The 20,294-nt window shown below is 33.7% G+C and overlaps 1 protein-coding gene across 1 annotated transcript in view; it reads left to right on the top strand.

The window, feature by feature from the left end:
• Positions 1–20,294, top strand: part of LOC150107721 (centrosomal protein of 120 kDa-like) — a 284,452-nt gene that overhangs the window by 250,687 nt on the left and 13,471 nt on the right. The window contains exons 14-15 of the mRNA XM_090392176.1: positions 4,939–5,031; positions 16,611–16,723. Coding sequence (XP_090248302.1) covers positions 4,939–5,031; positions 16,611–16,723 — 206 coding nt within the window. The remainder of the gene's footprint in view (positions 1–4,938; positions 5,032–16,610; positions 16,724–20,294) is intronic.

A 20,294-nucleotide genomic window follows, 5' to 3' on the forward strand; every position in this document is an offset into this window, starting at 1 on the left:
TTGTTCTTGGTGAGGAAGGTCGAATATATACCTTCCATATGTTTGGGATTTTTAAACCATCGTTGTTCAGATTGGGGTGGTTGCTGATAATCTCACAGGCTGCCTTGAATTTCTGTTCATACCATGTTCTAGTGTGATGTAGACAGCTGGTGGTTTTCCAGTCAATTCTGTGTAAGGTATTCAGGGCATGATCAGAAAGGCCAGCTTCACCATAATTATTATATTTAATGTGTCGTTTATGTTCTTTTTGTCTAATAGGAATTGTGCGTCCTGTTTCTTCTATATATGGTATGTTGCAAGTACAATAAATCCAGTATACTCCGGGGTGAGCTAGTGGAGGGAGTGGGTCTTTGGATGAGTTGAGTAAGCTTTTTAATTTTGCAGGAGGTTTAAAAGTGGCTTTGAGGTTGTACTTTTGTGGTACTGTTTATTTTGTCTGATATTCCTTTAATGTATGGAATGGTTATAGTTTTACTGTAGTCTGGTTTGTCTTTGTTTTTTGTTGTGGTTTTGTACAGAATTTTGTTTATAGTGTTTTGGCTGTATCTGTTTTTTTGTAAGTTATTACTGATAATTTTAAATTCGTCTTTCAGTGCCTGTTCACTGGAATAAATTGTCTGAGCTCTGTTTTTTAGCATGTTGATGACACCTAGTTTTTGTGTTGGGTGGTGGTAGGAGTTTATGTGTATATATTGTCCCGTATGTGTCGGTTTTCGGTTAACAGTGAAGGAAAGATTGCCCGAGGGAAGACGTGTGACAGGCGTATCTAGAAATGGAAGTGTGTTGTGTTTTTCAATTTCAATTGTGAACTGTATGCGTTTGTGTTGTTTGTTTAGGTGGCTAAGGAATGTGTCTAATGTCTGGTGGCCATGAGACCAGATTGCAAAAACATCGTCAACGTATCTAAGCCAGACTTTGGGTTTTAGATGGGAAGAATCTAGGGCAAGTTGCTCAAAATGTTCCATGTAAAAGTTAGCAGTAGGGGGGGATAATGATGAGCCCATGGCTGTGCCTTCTTTTTGTAAGTAGAAGGTGGGCGTTTTGCCATACAAAATAACCCAACCGTAATACATGCGCAAAAAGCGCCGTGATATCTGGAGGGAATTTGTTCTGTAGGAGAAGGATTGTGTCATTGATTGGGACATTCGTAAAGAGGGCAGAGACGTCAAAACTGACTAATAAATCATCTTTTTCTAATGTGACAACCTTCCTCACCAAGAACAACTATAAACAGGACTGTAGAAAATCCAGTATTGTAAATCAAAAATAAGAATTGTAATACTAAAAATAGGACACCAATTGTTTCTGAAAGAAAACCATCTAAAAGAATGTTTATTCCCGTCATTGTAAAAATAGAATTTAGCTTGATATAAAAATTTATTTTTTATTTTATTTTATTTTTTTATTTTTTATTTTTTTTCCACTAGAGGTCATGCCAGTAGAATAACATGTGATCAAATCATTGTTTCTCTAGCTTACAGTTAATGATGTAACTCAGCTTGTCCTGTATATTTATGTACGCTCCAGATGATGATCTTGATGTGAAGATCGAAACGTCGGGATAATAAAAAAAGTTTTTTTTAACACGGTTGTAAATTCCATAAAATTTTTAAAATGAATGCTGATCACCGTGTAACCCTAAAAGAAAAGAAGTTATTTAATGATGTAAACTTTTCATATAGTACTAATCATAATATCCTATACACCCCCCCTTGCCCTGAGTGTATGTATATCAGAAATTTGATGATGATAATGAACTAAGGCAATTTTAATTACATTACTCCACCTAAATAGATCTTAATCTTCCTCTAGGTCTTTTCATGCCATCATGGCATCAAACACCTATTTTGCTCATCTTTCCTTTTCCATTTTAAGTGATCACACACACACACCACCTGAGATTAGCTCTGCTCACACACACACATTCCTGAATGGTAGCAATGTCAAGTTCCTTACTAATGTCTTCATATTTCATGTGATTCTGCAATTGATATCCACTCATCTAATTTTTCTTTGAAGTTTTATATCTATGGTCTGACCTCTCCTATTTATGGCTCTCTAGATAACATAGACATGAGAGTTAACTGTCTTATTTCTAACCCAGCTCTCACATCCATAAGTTAAAATTGGTTTGAATACTGTCTTGTATACAGCTAGCTAGTTTAGTGTTTTGACTGATTTCTCTCTTATTATATATAAATTTTTTCTGTTGACTCTCCTCTATACCAATTTTGCTAATTATATTGTCCATTTCCATATTTTATTTGCCTACTCACTAAAAATTGTGCCCAAATAGCTGAAATATTTTATTTGTTCTATAGCTTCACTATTCAAAATGAAGCTGATGTTTTGATGTTCCTGCCTATATTCATAGTCTTTGTCTTATTATGTATTGCAGATTTTCTTGCCAAATTTCTTATAGCAGTTCATCCTGCAAACCTGTACTGGATTTATTTAAGAGTATAACATCAGGTGATGTTTATAGTCCTAAATAAATAGAAAGTTGTCTCTCTCTTACATTTTGGACAAGATTAATTATTAATCCTGTATTGTATTAATCAAGATATTCTCATACCAAATATGGCATTTAGATTAATGGATCCAATAAATGCAACATAATTCTAAATAACAAACCATTTGAACAAGTCAATAATTTTAATCATCTTGGTAGTAATATATGCCCACCAAAAAAAAAAAAAAAAAAAAAACAGATCCAAAACATAAAATTAATAAATTCATCAAACATAGAAGGAGAGTTGTATAATAGCTGTCCTCCTGCAATGAGTCTTCGGACTCCTTGGAGGTGTCATGAATAATAATAATAATATAGGCATAATTAATGATATCATTGAACTAAATTTAATACAAAGAAATACAAGATTAGGATTTATTTATCTATGCACCTAATAGGAATTCACTTATGAACAATATAACTTTCTTACGTAAGATGCTTGCTATGGTTAGAGAGGGATTTTGCCCTCTTAAGGTTAATGCCTGGTCTCTGATGAGAACCAACAGTTCGAAACAGCTGTCAGGCCTGGATGCACTAATAAAAGGTGAATATGTGAGCCCGTGGGCTGGATTCATATCTTTTAAGTAGTGCAAAACCAAAGGCAACTCCCATGACAAAAGTTATATTCTCATAAACTCTCAGGAAAATATAATCTGACTAAAATTTAAAATGAATATATATTATCCATTATAATAATAACAAGATTAGGAACATTCAGTGTTTTAGCTAAATCTGTTATATTATATGGAAGTGAAATATGGACAATGAAAAAAGAATAATAATAAGTCAATTAAGAATAACATCAGCAGAAATGAAATTTCTAAGAAGAGCAGAAGGTTACACTAAATCAGATTTTAAAAAAAAATTACAATTATCTATTGTTTAACAAGAACCAACTTTTATAAGCAGATCTTCCATAACTCAGTTTTTATAGACAAAGCCCTTTGGTCAGAAAGACCTGGATTCGATTCCTGTCACTGATGTGAGGAACCTTTATCTGGTAGAGGGTTTTTCATCCCCCAGAACAGGCAAACTGGCCCCGTGAACACACAGATTGCAGTCATGAATATTGTCCTTAGGGGATGCAGCAGAGGAGTGACGAACTGGCTGCATTAATTCATCATAAGCCCCTAATTAGGATGAATCCAACCCGTCCTAAGGGACGAATGAGAAGGATAGGATAGGAACTTTATAAGCAATAGATAATAAATAATAGAAACAGATGGATTTAACATGTGAACAGAATTTGCCAAATAGACCAAAAAAAAGAAAAACTTAACTATAAAAGAAAAAAGAAATAGAGGAAGATCCTTAAAGAGATGGTGTGGGGCTGGAACAGGCCCATAAACCTAATATCATGAAAGAAAAGAAGTCATCTGAATAAAGTAAAGAGCTGAGATTAACATCTCCAATTTTGATATCGAAATTTGTTTCTTTCTCAACTATCTTAAACCACAAATCTGATCCTGATAACCCCTATTTGCCCTGAACCCAGGCTTGCTCTTCAAGTTTTTGTTTCCTAGTTTTTCTTAACCTCTTCTCAGGTATGCTTACATAAATTTTACCTGGAACATTCAGCTGGGAAATTCCTCTGTAATTCTCACAGTCAGTATTATTTTTTGTTGTGTATAGGTACTATGACAGCTCTTTTTCAGTCATCTGAGATTCAACCTTCTGACTGTGTCTTCTGAATTATTCAGTGCAAAACATTCATTGTAAAACTTTTATTTATTTATTTATTTTTTTTTTTTGTTTGTTTGGTTACCACATATGAAAGTTATTACTAAACCTATAGTAGATGTACCATGGGTAAGCTGAGAGTTTTTATTTTTTTCATTTTAATCAATTTTATATATTTTTTGTAATTTTTATTTATTTTTACATAGTTTGGAAACCCTGCTCTAGATCATGGAACTTCTTCAGCCACTTCACCTCCAATAAGCAGGGCAGTAGTCTCACACCAGGCAACAAAATTCATCTTCCACCTAAATCTCTCCATATTTGAACATTTCTGGTTGAATATCATTTATTCCAGTTGTCTTTCCATATTTCAGGTTTTTAATAGCTTTTTTCTATCTTAAGTATTGATTTTATGCCTGACTGCATTTCTCTTGGATATTTTCTACTACCATAAGAAAATTATAAAATAAAATATACAAAATGCATTAAAAAATTAGAAGATAAAACACACTTGAGTGGTTAGTATCATAAGAAATTTCATCACAGTAAAATTGATTAAATTCTCCAATGGATTTACTTACTAGGTATTTAAAAAAAAGTCTTAAAAGCTGTGTTATAGATTTTTGATTAGAAATAGACTATGCTAAGCTTAGCATAATCCATTTCTAATGATCTGATAATATCAGAATAATATATGATCTAATAAAACATGATATACTTTAGTGCAATACTTTTTTTTTTCCTAGCTTCAAGAGTGTATTAATTTGGAAGAAAAATTAAAGCAAGCTCTAGCAGACACTACTATGCAAAAAAGGTGTTTAGCAGATCGTGAAGCTGAGGTAATAATAAATAAAAAATTATAGTCATGCTAATACTATCTCTATCTATTTATCTAGATCTATTTATATCAAGTCAGATTTATATTGTTGCTCTTAATTCCTGACAAACCAATACTGGACAAGCCTGATTCATATTCTCCCATTTTGTTTGATCTCGTACATGTTTAATTTAGGTAATTCAATTCACACAACTCAGATCTCAATTTCTTGTTCCATTCCAGAGCAACTGTTTTTGCCTTTTTATATCATTCTCTTCCTTTTCTCATAAGAATGTCCAGCTCACTTCCAACTTTAATTCTTTAAAAAGTAGAAGAAAACTAATTATAACATCTATGCTATTTTATATCTGTGAGAATTCTGGGAAAAATTAATCATGAACAGAGCAATACACAAGATAGCAGTATACACTGTCTTGTGTACTGCTGATTTTGTATTTTGGCTAATTTCTTATTCCATATTAAATTATTCAGAATTCCCACAATACCAAATTAGTATATAGAGTATTAATTATTGTAGCCTGTTTGAAACAGAAATTATGTTATGTGGGATGAATGTGTCATCCATATGTTTGAGATTATTAGTCCATCATTCCTGTTGAAAATAGGGTCACTGATTAGAATTTCACAAGCCTCTTTAAATTTGTATTCACACATAGTTTTGGTATAGCATCAGGAACATGTGGCTTTTCAAGCAGTTCTGTGTAGAGAACCCAGTGCATAATCAGTACGTCCTGATTTACCATAAATATAAAGTTTGATATCTCATTTGAATTAATTTTTCTGGATTGGAATTGTGCATCGTATTTCACCTATATATAGGAAAGTTACAGATGAAGTGGATTCAGTATACGATTGGGTGAACTGGAGTGGGGAAGCAGATCCTTGCAGGAGTTGAATAAGTTCTTTAATTTATAGAATTTAAAGATGGTATGAAGGTTGCATTTGTTTAGTATTGTGCTTGTTTCGTTAGGTTTTAGGATCTGCTTCCCCACTCCAATTCACCCAATCGTATACTGAATCCACTTCATCTGTAACTTTCCTATATATAGGTGAAATACGATGTGGTTTTACTATAATGTGTGTTATTTTTAGGTGGTCTTCAGAATATAATAAATTTAGTTTAATCCTTTATCCAAATGTAAGCAAACAAAGTTTGTGGCCGAAGTATCTTCAGGACTGAGGCAACTCGTGATAAAGGTGGACCAAGTTCTCATCACTTGTCTTAGTATCTCCCATAATGCAAAGCACATCTCCTGGCAGACATGTATAATGCTATGCATTAAGGGAAGAGCCACTATCCAGACCAGTTTCGACCTTTATTGAGGTCTCGTCAGTGGAAGCCAGATCCAGAAGTGGTGATACTAAGGTGGAAGTAATGGAGAAGTCATATTTACCTATACGAGTTGCCAAAAGGTGTCTCACTTTATTATTAAATTACTCTGGATTTAGAGAAAGATGTTGGAAGTTTTTCCCCACTGTAATAAATTTAGTTTAATCCTTTATCCAAGTGTAAGCAAACAAAGTTTACGCCTGAAGTATCTTCAGGACTGAGGTAACTCGTGGTAAAGGTAGACCAAGCTCTTAACTTTGGTCCACCAAGGTCTTCAGAATAATTTTTTGATAGTATTTTATTTTTGCTATAGCCATTGTTTATAAAAGTAATACTGATCATTTGAAATTCATGCCTAAGAGCTTGCTCATTGGAGCAAATTATTATTGCTCTCTCTCTCTCTCTCATTTTTTTTTTTTTCCCCCCAATTTCAATGGTGAATTGCTAATGTTAAGCAATTACATCAACTACCTGATCCTGATCAAATAACACAAACATACAATTCACTACTGAAACTGAAAACTAGAACACAGTTCCATTTCTGGATACACCTTATTATTGTATGGGCATCTTCATGGAGTCCAAAGACTCATCACAGGAGACCCAAACTATCACACAATCTATCATATTAATATCAACCCATATTAATGGGTTCTCCTTGAACCCATTAACAGACAAAGCATTCACAACTGATTCTCACAACCCATTCCACTCATTCACAACTCTCCAAACGTGTAGAAAGACCTATGCGTTTGTCGTACACGTTGACTAATTTTGACAGTAATATATCAGAACACAAATAGATAAGTAAATAATTATTTATTGACTTTCTGCTGATATTTTGCTGATATTATAACCAGCATCTTCAGAGCACAAAACAGTTTGTCACAGTATGTACGTGAGACTACAACAACAACATGGTGTCATAATGAGACTGGTTTGAAAAATTGTAGCAACAACACAAATACTAAAGTCCTAATTAGGCACCTGTTATTTTTTATATATTCCCTCCTTATTTATATATATATAGTATATTAACTATTTAGTCTACCGGCTGTGCCTTTGTTAATAATTATACTATATAATTATGAGGTGAATTATTATATAAATCTCTTTTACTAACAATTATTTTTATTTTGACTCCGAGTGTCCCTATATGTTATTGTATTGCACAAAAGTTCACTCCAATTGGTGCAATGACTTTAACTCTCTCTTTCAGAATCCAACTAATCATTGACTCAAAAACCAAGTACAAAATAAACACATTTAATAAAACTAAAACAATATATATACACTTCTAGCAGTAATACATAACTATAACTACAGATTATATGGATCCAAGGCCTTATTTAAAAATATAAACTTACTCTTAAGACAACACTTTTCTTTCACAATCACAAAAAAATGTTCATAGTCTTTTTCTCTTTCTGTTAAGGCTCTTTTCCAGAAGTTATACGGCTCTGTACTTCATTTTCAGGATCCTTTTCATCAATCAATGTAACACACATTAAAGTCTTCTTGACTAAATCTTGTTTCCTTTTAGTAGCAATACTCATCAGATCAGGCATCCTTAATACCTATAAATCTTCTTAATCAATATATTTTCTAAACATTCACTTTCAGGCATCCTTAATACTTATAGAACTTCCTTATCAATATTTTCTCTAAGAAAAACATTCACTTTAGAATGTAAGCAACAAGTTCTTCTTTCATTCACAATACTAAATGACAGTCTTAACTTTTTCCACTTTAAAAAAACTTACAGTTTCAAGATTTCCTTTTATTCATTACTTATTCCTCCTTGAAACCTATTATTTCCACTATTCCTTTTTCAGAATACACTATAAAATTTCTTCCGACTGCCACACACAAAAAAATCAAGTTCCTTCCAACTTAAATGTTTACCGGCCAGTGTTCTAAAAACTTCCGAACGCTCTCTTGTTTACAACCGTTACTTGGATACGCAACGCTTTCCTTGTCAGCTGTCAATCACACATCAAAATCCTCTCCGGGAGCATGCGCACTCCACAATAGTCAGAAACTACGCACTGCAATAAAATGGCTGACTCGCTGTATCCATTAGCGCTAAGAGAAAGACTTTCACAAAACACAAAATTCAACATTTTTAAACCACAACAAACTTTTTTATAAGTAACACAAATATTCAGTTTAGTAAGTACATCAAATTTTTTTTTACTTCTCTACATGTTACTTCTAATATAACATTTTCATAACGAGCACATCACAAGTGCAGACACTGCGTGTATGAAAACAAAACTAACAAGCATAATTAATACGTAAAAATATTCAGAATTTTTTTTAATATGATTATTTTTACACACCCTCTCTGTAAAAAAAAAAAAAAAAAAAAAAAAAAAAAAAAAAAAAAAAAACAGAGAGAAAGCAGGTACTAGTTATCTTAAGATGACTATCTCCCAAATCTTAGGCAAATTTATACAGCCATATTTGATATTTGTTAAGATTTGGAGTATGTTTCAAGGCTTCTGTTGCTTCTAAGAACAATCTCTCTGACTTGTAAAAGCTTGTATGCAGGGGGTATCCAAAGCGTGGTCTGCTAGGCCCAACTTGCCATAACTTGCGATAGTGCTAGATGTATCTTTTATGTTCACTGATGTGGATGTCCGCAGCTCTTCCTGTTTGACTGAAGTAAGCTTGATCACATGAGCAGGGTACTTTGTAGACTCCTGGATGTGATAAAGGAGAGATAATGTCCTTGAGTGAATGGACGAGAGTTGCTAATTTGACACATGGTCTAAATACAGTGCATAGATGATTGAGAATTCTAGATATCTTTTCCAATGTGCCTTTTATGTATGGGATGGTGACTGTTTTGTTGTAGTTCTCTGTGGTGGATAGTAGGAGGGATCTCTTGGAGCATTTAATATTTTGTCTATCTTATGAGGATTATAGCCATTGGCTAAGAAGATGTGGCATAAGTGAGCCAGTTCAGCAGCAAGAGCATTGTCATCATTGGAACATATTTCTCTTGCTCTGTGGGTTAGCATTTTTAAGATACCATACTGTTGAGAAGGGTTATGGTGCGATTGCGTAAATATCTCCCTGTATGTGTGGGTTTTATAAAAACTGAGAATAATAAGGAACCATCTGGAAGACGTGTGATTAGTGTATCCAGGAAGGGCAGACAGTTATTAGCTTCCAGTTCCATTGTAAAATAGATTTTTGGGTGTTGGTCTCTGATTGTTCAGCCAGACAGTGAACAGTACTTGGCTGCCAAGTACACTAATCCCAGTGCAGAAGCATGGCAAGTAATTCATATGCTCCTTAGGATATACCAGCCAGCTTGCTAAGAATATTATTCCTTATTCTCAGTTTAGCAGCCATGTTCTTAAGATGTTTATTATGATAAAGTTCTATCCAAAATAATACCAAGATACTTAGGATTGGGATTCTGAGGTAGAAATGTCCCATTTAAAAAAGATATGTAAAGTGAGTTTAGCCATCTTATTATTTAGATGGAAGCAGCAGGATTCTGTCTTTGTGACACTTGGTATAAGTCTCCATATCCTAAAATATTGACTTAGCATGTCTGTGTCCTCATTCAAGGTATTCTCCAAAACCCCTGCTCTTATATGTTGCATAGCAATGATAAGGTTGCGGCATAGGTGGACCACTGAGAGTATGTTTGAGGGAGATCTGCGGCTTTCCCATACGCGGTATTTATGTACTATAGGTTGACCAACCAATCTCTCATGCATGGGCCCATGGGAAGGCCATCATTTACTCCTCTTGGCTTATTATTCTCATTACCCATCACCACATGAATAATCCTATCAGAAAATATCTTGTTCAGTAGGTGAGTTACCTTATTACATTTTGTGATTTTCAGGAATTTGTTTATTATCCCCTTTCTCCATAAGTCTCAATGAGGTCTATAAAAACAGCCCAGATTTTAAGTGCTTCTCAAATCCTACTCTGATATATGTAGTAAGTGGAAGAACATGGTCCTCACAATTTCAGTGTGGTATCTAAAGTTTAAATTTGTGACCGTCTCTCTCTTGAAGCAATGTATTGGCCGCATCTATTTGTCTACTTGTAACAAATGCTAAGAAAAGATATTGGTCTATAGTTTTCCTATCAATCAGCAGGCTTCCCTGGTTTCAAAATGGCTGTGATTTTCACCCATTTATACTTCACTGGTAATCTACCTGTGTTTAAAATATCTGTGAAAAAAATCGACTAGCCACGTTATAATTTTTTTACACACTGGATTAAAAATTCTGGATGGACATCATCAAATCCCAAAGACTTTCCTGGTTTCATTTCTTTAAACATAGCTTTAACATCATAAGCTCTTCAATGAATGGTGAAGATATTAGGAGAGTCAGTAGTCTGTCTTTTCAAAATAGATAGTTTATTTCATAAGAATTTAGAATGCTGATGATCTGACTTAGCTCTAGACATTTTAATTAGATGATTAGAATTTGATTTGGATTTACTTCAGCTTTAGGTTGAACATGACATGAAGCACTACCCAATTTTTTAAGAAGACTCCATGTGTTCTGACTAGTGTCTAAAGTCCAAATTTGTGACTGTATCTCTTGAAGCAGTTTATTGGCCACATCTGTTTGTCTACTTTTTGGTAAATGTTACATAGTTTTTTGTTTGTTTCATTCTATCCTGGTATGTATTCTATACAAGATCCTCATGGGATTTTTTTTTGCTCTGGCTATAATCATATTTACAAATCTGTCATTATTTCTTACTTGGTATCCAGCTAATACTTTTATATAGCTCAATAGAAAATTCTTCCCAGTTAGTTTTCATAAAATTCCAGTGAGGCAGTGGTGTGGAATGAATTACTTGAATTTGGGTGCCAACTTCCAGTAAGATGGGTCGATGTTGGGAGTGTGGGAAATGTAAAAATGCCTGTCTTGTAATAGACAGTGCATTTCCAAAAGGATCTCTTTTAGTGAAATATAGGCTGAGGTTAGTTTATGTACCCTATTTTCCTGATTTAGAAGTAGGTACATCTTTGGAATGAAAAAATCAAAAATACTATTAATGTCAGCCCATTCAACACTAGCCTTTCATCATTACCCTGGTATTTCCATTTTGTGTGGTGGCTGTTAAAATTTCCCATATACACCACTGAGTGTATATGGGAAATTTTTATATTAAGACGCATTAAGCATTATAAGAAGCATTAAGTCAGGCCATGAGACAGAAGGTGGATTATAAATGTTAATAATCTTGATACCATTAGCCTCAATAATTATAGTAAATACATAATTCATTTCCACATTTTTCAGTAGAGTAGGGTTTCTGGAGTGTTTGACCCACCATAGCACTAAAGTACAATCTTTCATAGGTGAAATTCACATTAAAATAAATAAATAATGGATTGGGCAGTTTATGGGATTGACTAGTCATCTTTTCCATTAGATTTGACTTTAAATCTTAGCATGGTATAGTGTTGGCTTTTGCATAAGTGTAAACTGTGATAATGAGCTATGAATGATTTAAGCAAACCAGTGCAGTAGCAGCAGCACAGCATTTTCTCGACATTTTTAAATGCATAAGCACCTGTTAGATTCATTTTTATCTGTCTTATGAATTTTATGAAAGCTGTCTGTGTATAACAATGTTGCTTTTGTTGGATTCTGATTATGTAGAGATTAGAGTAATTATTATTTGCTTCAGAATCCAACACGATCTTCCATCACAAAGGCTAGACTTGTAAATATTATTTAATGTAAACAACTTATTTTACATTTTAATATTCATATAACTACTTTAATTTTGTCTAATATCTAATTATTTAATCAAAGATATATGTATTAATAATGAAAAAACTGTATTAAATATTATTTAGCTATTTTATTTATTACTATGTTTATATTATAAGAACTTGTATTTGATAATTTAACTGCACATTATTTGAAATGTAAATATTCCTTATTTATTCCTGTTTGTGAAAGTTTAACGTCATGCAATACCTCAATTTTATTATATTTTGTTTGGTTGTCATGGAAACGTATGTAAGTGAACGGGCACATTTTTGGAACAGAACGTGGGGAGAAAGCTGAAAGTTTACTGAAAAGGAATTAGTTAAAGAGATCACGAGAAGAATTTAGGCAGGAAAAACGGATATAAAAAGCGAGGAACGCTGGAAAAGGGAGAGCATTAGAGATTTATTAGAGAGGGATTGGCATTAGGTTGGAAGTGGAGCATTCGGCATTCGAAAATCACAGTGCGATAATAGCAAGTCGGCAAGTCACTCAAGCAGCTAAATAAAGTCTACTAGTCGAGAAGCGGTTAGCTTATAAAAGTTTCGGAATAACAAATAAAGCTACGGAAGATAGCTAAGTGATACGGATAGACTAGCGATTACTTGAGTTGAGATTTAATTTCAGGGCCGACCTTTCAAGGACACGCGGAAACTTAAAGCATAGCACGAAGTAACTAGAGAATAATTAGAGGCAACAGAGTTGTGTTTAAAGATAGCGGTGTCAAGAATTATAGTACCTAAAGGATTAAATTGAATGCCGGAGGAATGAACAACTGTGCATATAAAACCTCAAGTTAAGGAATTATTATATGTTGCCTTATTTCGTGACTGATCAGTAGTACTTTATGCAACAACGTTTGTTTATGTGTTTAGTGACCGACGATTAATTCAGTTATTGCTTAGAAGATTTATTTTAATGAGTGCCGTATACTGTTTAAGTGTTTACAGTTACAAAAAGTGTTTGTGTGTAAGTTAAAGAAGAAAAAAGATTATCGGTAAGATTATTCCAACCTTTAAAGAAGTGTGCGAGTTTCATCCTAGAAATTCCCTATACTAACAGTAACTGTGCGGAGAATTAACTGAAGTGTAAAATTAAAAGTGTTTGTTTGTAAAGAGGTGTTACTGAAATTTTTATTGTATTTAAAACTTAAAGAACTATGAGATATTGATGTGAATGATCATTAAGGAACTTTATTAAATAGCTAAAAGGAACTGTGAGAAGACTGTATTACAGATAACAGAATTACCATTGTCTGAGTTTGCATGACTTTATTATCAGAAAGGCTGAAGTGTTTATAATAACTTGTATAGTATTTTGATCTTAAGTGTATAATTTGTGATTTTAAAATTAAATGTTTGTTTTTGTTTATCTAAAGTTGTATTTTGCCTGAATCTCTTTTACTGCACCATTCATAAAATATTCAAACCAAAGCGGGTGAATTAAGTTAGTTAAATATACTCGGCCAGTATATATATTAAGGAGAAATAGTTGAGGGTTGATTTATCTTCAATTTTTGAACTAATTCAGATATAGAGTGGCGCAGTCTATAAATATAAATTTTCTCCATATTTGTATTAGAAATCAACTAGCAATTATTTTTTTAGGTTAAGAACATCGTGATAACTAAATGTCGGATCCAAGGTACAGATTAAGAACAAGTAGGATCCAACACTTTCATTTGGATCATTTTGATATAATTATTGATTTGATTAAACCATTTATAGTAAAAAAATTAGACAAAACAAAATTATACGTGTAGAGTACATAAAAAAAACATCTCACATATCATAAATGCACTATAACTGTTGACAAATTCAATTCTGCAACAATTTCAAACTGTTCTATATGTAAACAAAACAGATATCTTGCTAGTATAACGTGTATTTAGCCATATGAATTTGTTGCAGTGTAGTAATTTACATTGTTGAACCAGTCATTTTTACAAGACTGTGTTGAAGTCTCAACCATCCCATTATAATTGTGCAAAATTATTTGAAATAATTTTTGCTATAATTGGATGTATATATTAGCAAAATAATTTGAATTAATAATTCTTCCTTCCTGGCTTGATAGACTTTAATGAAATTTGATATTTCATCATCATCATCATCATCATCATCAAATTCCTGCCATGTACCCTCAAGGGGTGTACAGGATATGACAGTACTACATGAAAAAATTACATCATTACTAACTTCCTATCTACAATTTTCCTCCAAATCAGTCTGTTACTTGTCAAGACTCCAGCATTATCAGATCTTATATTTCTATCGTCTAAGGCACTTTGTACCATATCAATCCACCTATATCTTGGTCTTCCTCTGGGTCGTTTTCCTGCCAACCTGGCAGAGAACACTTGTTTTGCTAATCTTTCCTCTCCCATTCTATTTAAGTGACCATACCATCTGAGATTAGCTCTGCTAACGCATTCCTGGATGCTGACAATGTCAAGTTCTTTCCTAATATCCTCATTTTTAATATGATATTGCCATTGATGCCATCTGTTCACGCCTCTAATCTTTCTCAGGACTCTCATATCTGCGGTCTCTAGTCTTTGGTCAAGTGTTTTACTTCTGACCCAGCTCTCAGATCCATAAGTTAAAATTGGTTTGAACACAGTCTTGTATACAGCTAATTTAGTGTTCCGACTAATTTCTTTCTTATTCCATATGAATTTATTCAATTGACTTCCCACGATACCAGCTTTGCTGATTCTGTTGTCTATTTCTATATTTAGTTTACCATCTTCAGTAAAAATTGTGCCTAAGTAGCTGAAATGTTTCACTTGTTCCACAGGTTCTCCATTCACAACACAGTTGACATTTTCAATGATTCTGCCTATTTTCATTGTCTTTGTCTTTTATTGCTGACCTTCATACCATATCTATTACAACAGCTATTCAATTTAGTCAGAGAATCTTGCAGACTTGTAGCGGATTTATTTAGAAGTATAACATCATCTGCATAAAGCAAAGAGCTGACATTAACATCTCCAATTTTGATATCAGGTTTAATACCACATTCCTTCATAATGTGATCCATATAGATAATGAATAACAGAGGGGATAATGTACATCCTTGTCTCACACCAGATTTAACATTAAACCATCTTCCTGTACTTCCTTCAATTCTAACTGCTGACTCACAACTCAAATAAAGACTAAGTATTGCTTGATATAATGCCCCATTGACACCATATAACTGCAGCGTATTGAATAGCTTCTCTCTTGGCACCTTGTCATATGCCTTTTCCAAATCGACAAAACTTAAATACAGATCTTTGTTATATTCCCATGCTTTCTCGACTATTTGTCGTAAAGTGAAGATCTGATCCTGACAGCCTCTATTTGGCCTGAATCCAGCTTGTTCTTCACCAAGCTTTTCTTCCACAATTCTTCTCAACCGTTTCTCAAGTATACTTGCATAGATCTTGCCAGGAACACTCAGTAGGGAAATACCTCTGTAATTCTCACATTCAGTTTTATTTCCCTTTTTATATATGGGTACTATGAGAGCTCTACTCCAATCATCGGGAATTCGTCCCTCTGTCCAGGCTTTCTGAACTATGCAGTGCAGCCACTGTAAGACTCTTATACCACCATACTTCAGCATTTCTGGTCGAATATCATCTACTCCTGCTGCCTTTCCACATTTCAAGCCTTTGATGGCTTTTTCTACTTCAAGTATGGATATGTATTCCTGACTGCATGCCTGGTCAGTATTTTTTATCACTGTGCTGTCATCACTGCTTGTTTCATTTAGCAGTTTTTCAAAGTAATTACTCCATACTTCAAGGATATCTTTTTCTCCTGTTTTCATTTCACCTTTATCATCTCTAATTCCTTTTACAGCACTCTTTCCTCCATTCCTAAGCTTCTTCAACAACCTCCAGAATATTTTGCCACCTTCTTGATATTTATTTTCTATATTCTTGCCAAAGTCCTCCCATGACTTTTGTTTAGCTAGTTTTACACACTGTTTAGCTTTCTTACATTTGTCTCTGTATTCTGTAAGAGTAAAAGCTGACTTATTTGCCAGGAACTTTTGATATGCTTTCTTCTTTTCCTTCACTGCCTCTTTAACTTCCTGTGTCCACCAGGGAGTTCTGATTTTTTTATCTTTGCACACAACCTCACCACATGCCTCTCTGGCAGAATCAATCAATGTTTCCTTCAGAGTTTGCCACTTGATATTTGCAATTTGATATTTAGAATCATTAATAATGCTTACCATTTCAATTTTAGGCAAAACAAAATATTATGCTTACAGTATATAAACCAAAAACTGGCTTATATGCTGTACAACTTGCAGTAATAAATAGTGTTACTATAAAAGAGTGTTATTGCAAAAAAAAAAAAAAAAACTTTTTATGATTATTATTTCCTTAGTTATTTGTACAAGATGTGTAAAGCAAAAGATAAAAGTCAGAAAGTTAAGATATATGGCATTTTTATCTAATTATCTTGATACTGTTTATAGTTAGTTCGAGATACTTCAGACCTAAAACACCAACAACATCGACAGCAGCAAGAAACAAAGGATGTTGTGACTCGTATTAAGAATGAATGTGATAATTTACTAGAAATGGAAAGGTAAAAAAAATTTCAATTAAATAATATGCAGAGTGCATTAATTTTAATTGACTTGCTGAAAATTACTTCTTGTACTCTATATATAACTTGAGTAAATGGTAGTTGCAGTTAGTGATTACTTATGCAAGCCTTAAATTAAAGTTTATTCTATTATTAAATACAGTCGGTGTATGCTGACCATGATATCATATTGCTATGATCTTTCATATGGAGTGCATTAAAAGAAGTTTACAGTCTAATCCACTTGACTATGATTTTCTGAGACATGCATCCCTTCCCCCTTCAAGTTGAAACCAGTGAAATTTGCTAGTACTTCTTAGCGACAAGTATGTACTTTGAGGTAAAGCACTGACATAAGATGTCATTCCATAAAATAAATATTCAACAGAAATCACTCAAATGTATTTTTTCAAAGCCACTAGATTTTGACCCACTATTTTCATATTTATGTATGAGTTTGATTTGTTTTTAGTTCCCATCTGGTAAAAGAAAAAGAAGAGATCTCCATTTTACATTTCATCTTATGCAAGATGGAAAAATATATATGCCATCGTGCATACATATAATGCAGATAGCACAAAAGTGAAAAGACATCTAAGAAAACATCCTGTGGATCATGCATGACATTCTCAGTCAAGAGGCTGTATTCTTAGAGTACATGCAAAGATGCATCCTTTGCTTGTTTTGAGATATCAGAACATTTTAAACAGTTTTATTATTAAAAGCAAATTTTAGTGATCGAGTATAATAATTTTGTGAATTGTGAATTTTTTACTGTGTTTATCATGTACCCACAAAAGAGGACAGGGGATTGCTACTGAATTTGTTTCACACAAAAGCAAAACTGTGTATGTATGTGTGTGTACGTGCGCGAAAGTAATATGAAACTTCATATCATTAAAAGTTGACTTTTCCATAAGTATTTTCTAGAAAAAGGAAAGGACTTCAATACAACTTTTTATATAGATATTTTTTAATGAAAACACCATCTGTATATCTATAAAACAATTTAGGTAATTTTATTGTTTACTGATAAACATAGCTAAAGATATACAGAAGTGATTATACTATGCATTCTTCTTGCATCAATTTATTGTTGATTTTTTTTTTGGAAATGAACATATAAAATTATGCTGGCTAGTAATTGTTATTTGTCTGAGAGGAGTTTGTTAAAAATCTGCATTTTAAAGATCTATACACACTGTACACTTATACATCTGTTATCTAACACTTTTTTTTTTTATTCTCCAGGGGATTTATACTCCAGGAGAAGTAATACAGCTCCTTTTTGCCCTAATACTTTCTTCCCACCACATCAATTTGAAGACAGGTGAGAGTAGTCAGTCTCTATCCTTCAGCCTCTGCTGTTAGTGACTTCAGGAGGGGAGGAGGGTACAGCAACTGCTGCCATCCTGTGGTCTTAAATCCTAACAATTGTATTATTGTATGAAGGAGGGGAAAACTACTTGCTTGTGCATAAGATTGACTGACTTGGAATTCAGCTGAAGAAAGGCCTAGGTAAAGTTCCTCTAGTCAGCAAACTAGAATCATACCTATAATGGGTCTTTCTTCACACAACCTAGCACTCGCTGTAAGCAAATGCCATTTTATAGGACTACACAAACACCATAATGAAGTGGGTGGGTGGGTATACACACATAGAGTGACAAAGTCCTTTGGTTTGAATCCCATCTAGGATATGAAGAACCTAGACAGGACATTTTTTCTCCCAGAGACTTGGGTTTTGCATCCCATAACCAGGCAAACCAGCCTGTAGAACACACACAGTTACAGACAAAGAATACTTATAGGCATAGGACTAACCATCTTATCCTGGAGTTGTGGTTATGAAATCCAAGGATACTTGGAAAGTCGTGGGCACTTAACTGCCTGCTAGAGCCATTGATAATGATGATGATATACTCATATATAGCAGTTTTAACTTATGAGAGAAATGAAACAGCTCCTCAAAGACTAGAAACACAGGTATGAAAGTTCTGAGGAAAATTAGGGAAGTGAACCGATGGTGTTAATAGAGAATCATGTGATACATGAAGACAGTAGGAAGGAAGGAACTTGACATTGTTAGCATTCAAGAATGTGTGAGCAGACTAATCTAAGGTATAATCTAATCTAAAGTAATGAGGAGAGATGGTGGTGTTTGGATGATTGATGTTCAGGTAGTGGGTACTAGGCACTCACTTACCTATTGCCATAAGAGCAAGGTTCAATACTACGAGCGAAATGCTGACCTTGCCAGGCAAATAGGAGTTTGGGATAGCTCCTCTTTTTTACCAGTGCCACCGTCTCTATAAACACCATGTAGAGTGCCACTAGCTATAGAGACTTGTCTTTACTTGGTTTATCTAAGAGTGATGTTAAAGTTATTTCTTTGAGGGCATTGCAGGGTACACACTGGTGGCCTGGCGTTACCATCAGCACATGACAAATAGGATACCAAGGACTGGCATCAGGTGATCTTGATTTTTATTCAACTTCAGCCTTCTTAAGTTCTTTTGGACGTTATGTGAGAGTAGTACTGCTCTATCAGTATGAAGTATGATAAAATAAAATAAAAAATATAGTCACTTTAAACAAAATGGAAGAGGAAAGGATAGCAAAAGAAGTGTTTAACATAAAGATGGCAGGAAAAGACCCAGAGAAAGACTAAGATCTAGGTGAATTTTTATTGATTAAAAACAAAAATACGAGACTTGACAATATTGGAATACTGGCAAATGACAGTCTAATTTGAAAGAAATTAGTGATAGGTGATTAGTAGTAATGTAAACTTAATCATGTGGCACTGTCATAGTATCCTGTAAACTCCTTGAGGATACATATCAGGAATGTGATGATAATAACATCATTTTCATTGATAACTTATCATAAAAAGTACTTTATCTATTTTTTTTTTTTTTGATAAAGCTTAAAAAAAAGGAGAGATCCTCATTACAGTTATAAAGAGAGAGAGGGAAATACATCAGATTTACTTGACTGCAACAATATAAAAAATGAAAACCTGACTAGTTTCATGGCAGATACTTGTGGCTTTTTTCTGACGAACAAAAATACAATAAAAAGGCTAACATGAACTATAATATTACTAAAATACAGAACTTGTAGGAAATGGAAACCACATGGAGCATGGGAGCTGGCCCTGGTTAGCTATTGTTCAGTGATGTGTGCAAGATAGTTAGCTGAAAAGTTAGTCTGATATGCAGAAAGCTCTAATGAGTGATTTCCCAAATATCACACCAGATCAATCCTTGATTCCTGTTGAGTGTTCCTTGTGAATGGATGACCATAATAGATTCGTTTATGTTGTGAAAAGTTAAGTTGTCTTCTATATAACCATATAAGACAACTGTCTTCTATGGTTACACTGAATGGGATAAGAGCATGGAGCTCTTATGTGTGTGTGTGTGAGAGAGAGAGAGAGAGAAATGAAAAGCCATGCCCAAGCTTTTAAGCATAGAAGATAACTGAAGGAAGAATTACAGTCTCTACTCCAACTACTTCTATGCAATGGACATTCTAAGAAAATCATACAAAAAATACAATTATCTAC

Source organism: Typopeltis vanoorti, chromosome 4 (assembly GCF_054136105.1).
Source record: "Typopeltis vanoorti isolate ZY-2024b chromosome 4, IOZ_Tvanoo_1.0, whole genome shotgun sequence".
NCBI lineage: Eukaryota > Metazoa > Arthropoda > Arachnida > Uropygi > Thelyphonidae > Typopeltis > Typopeltis vanoorti.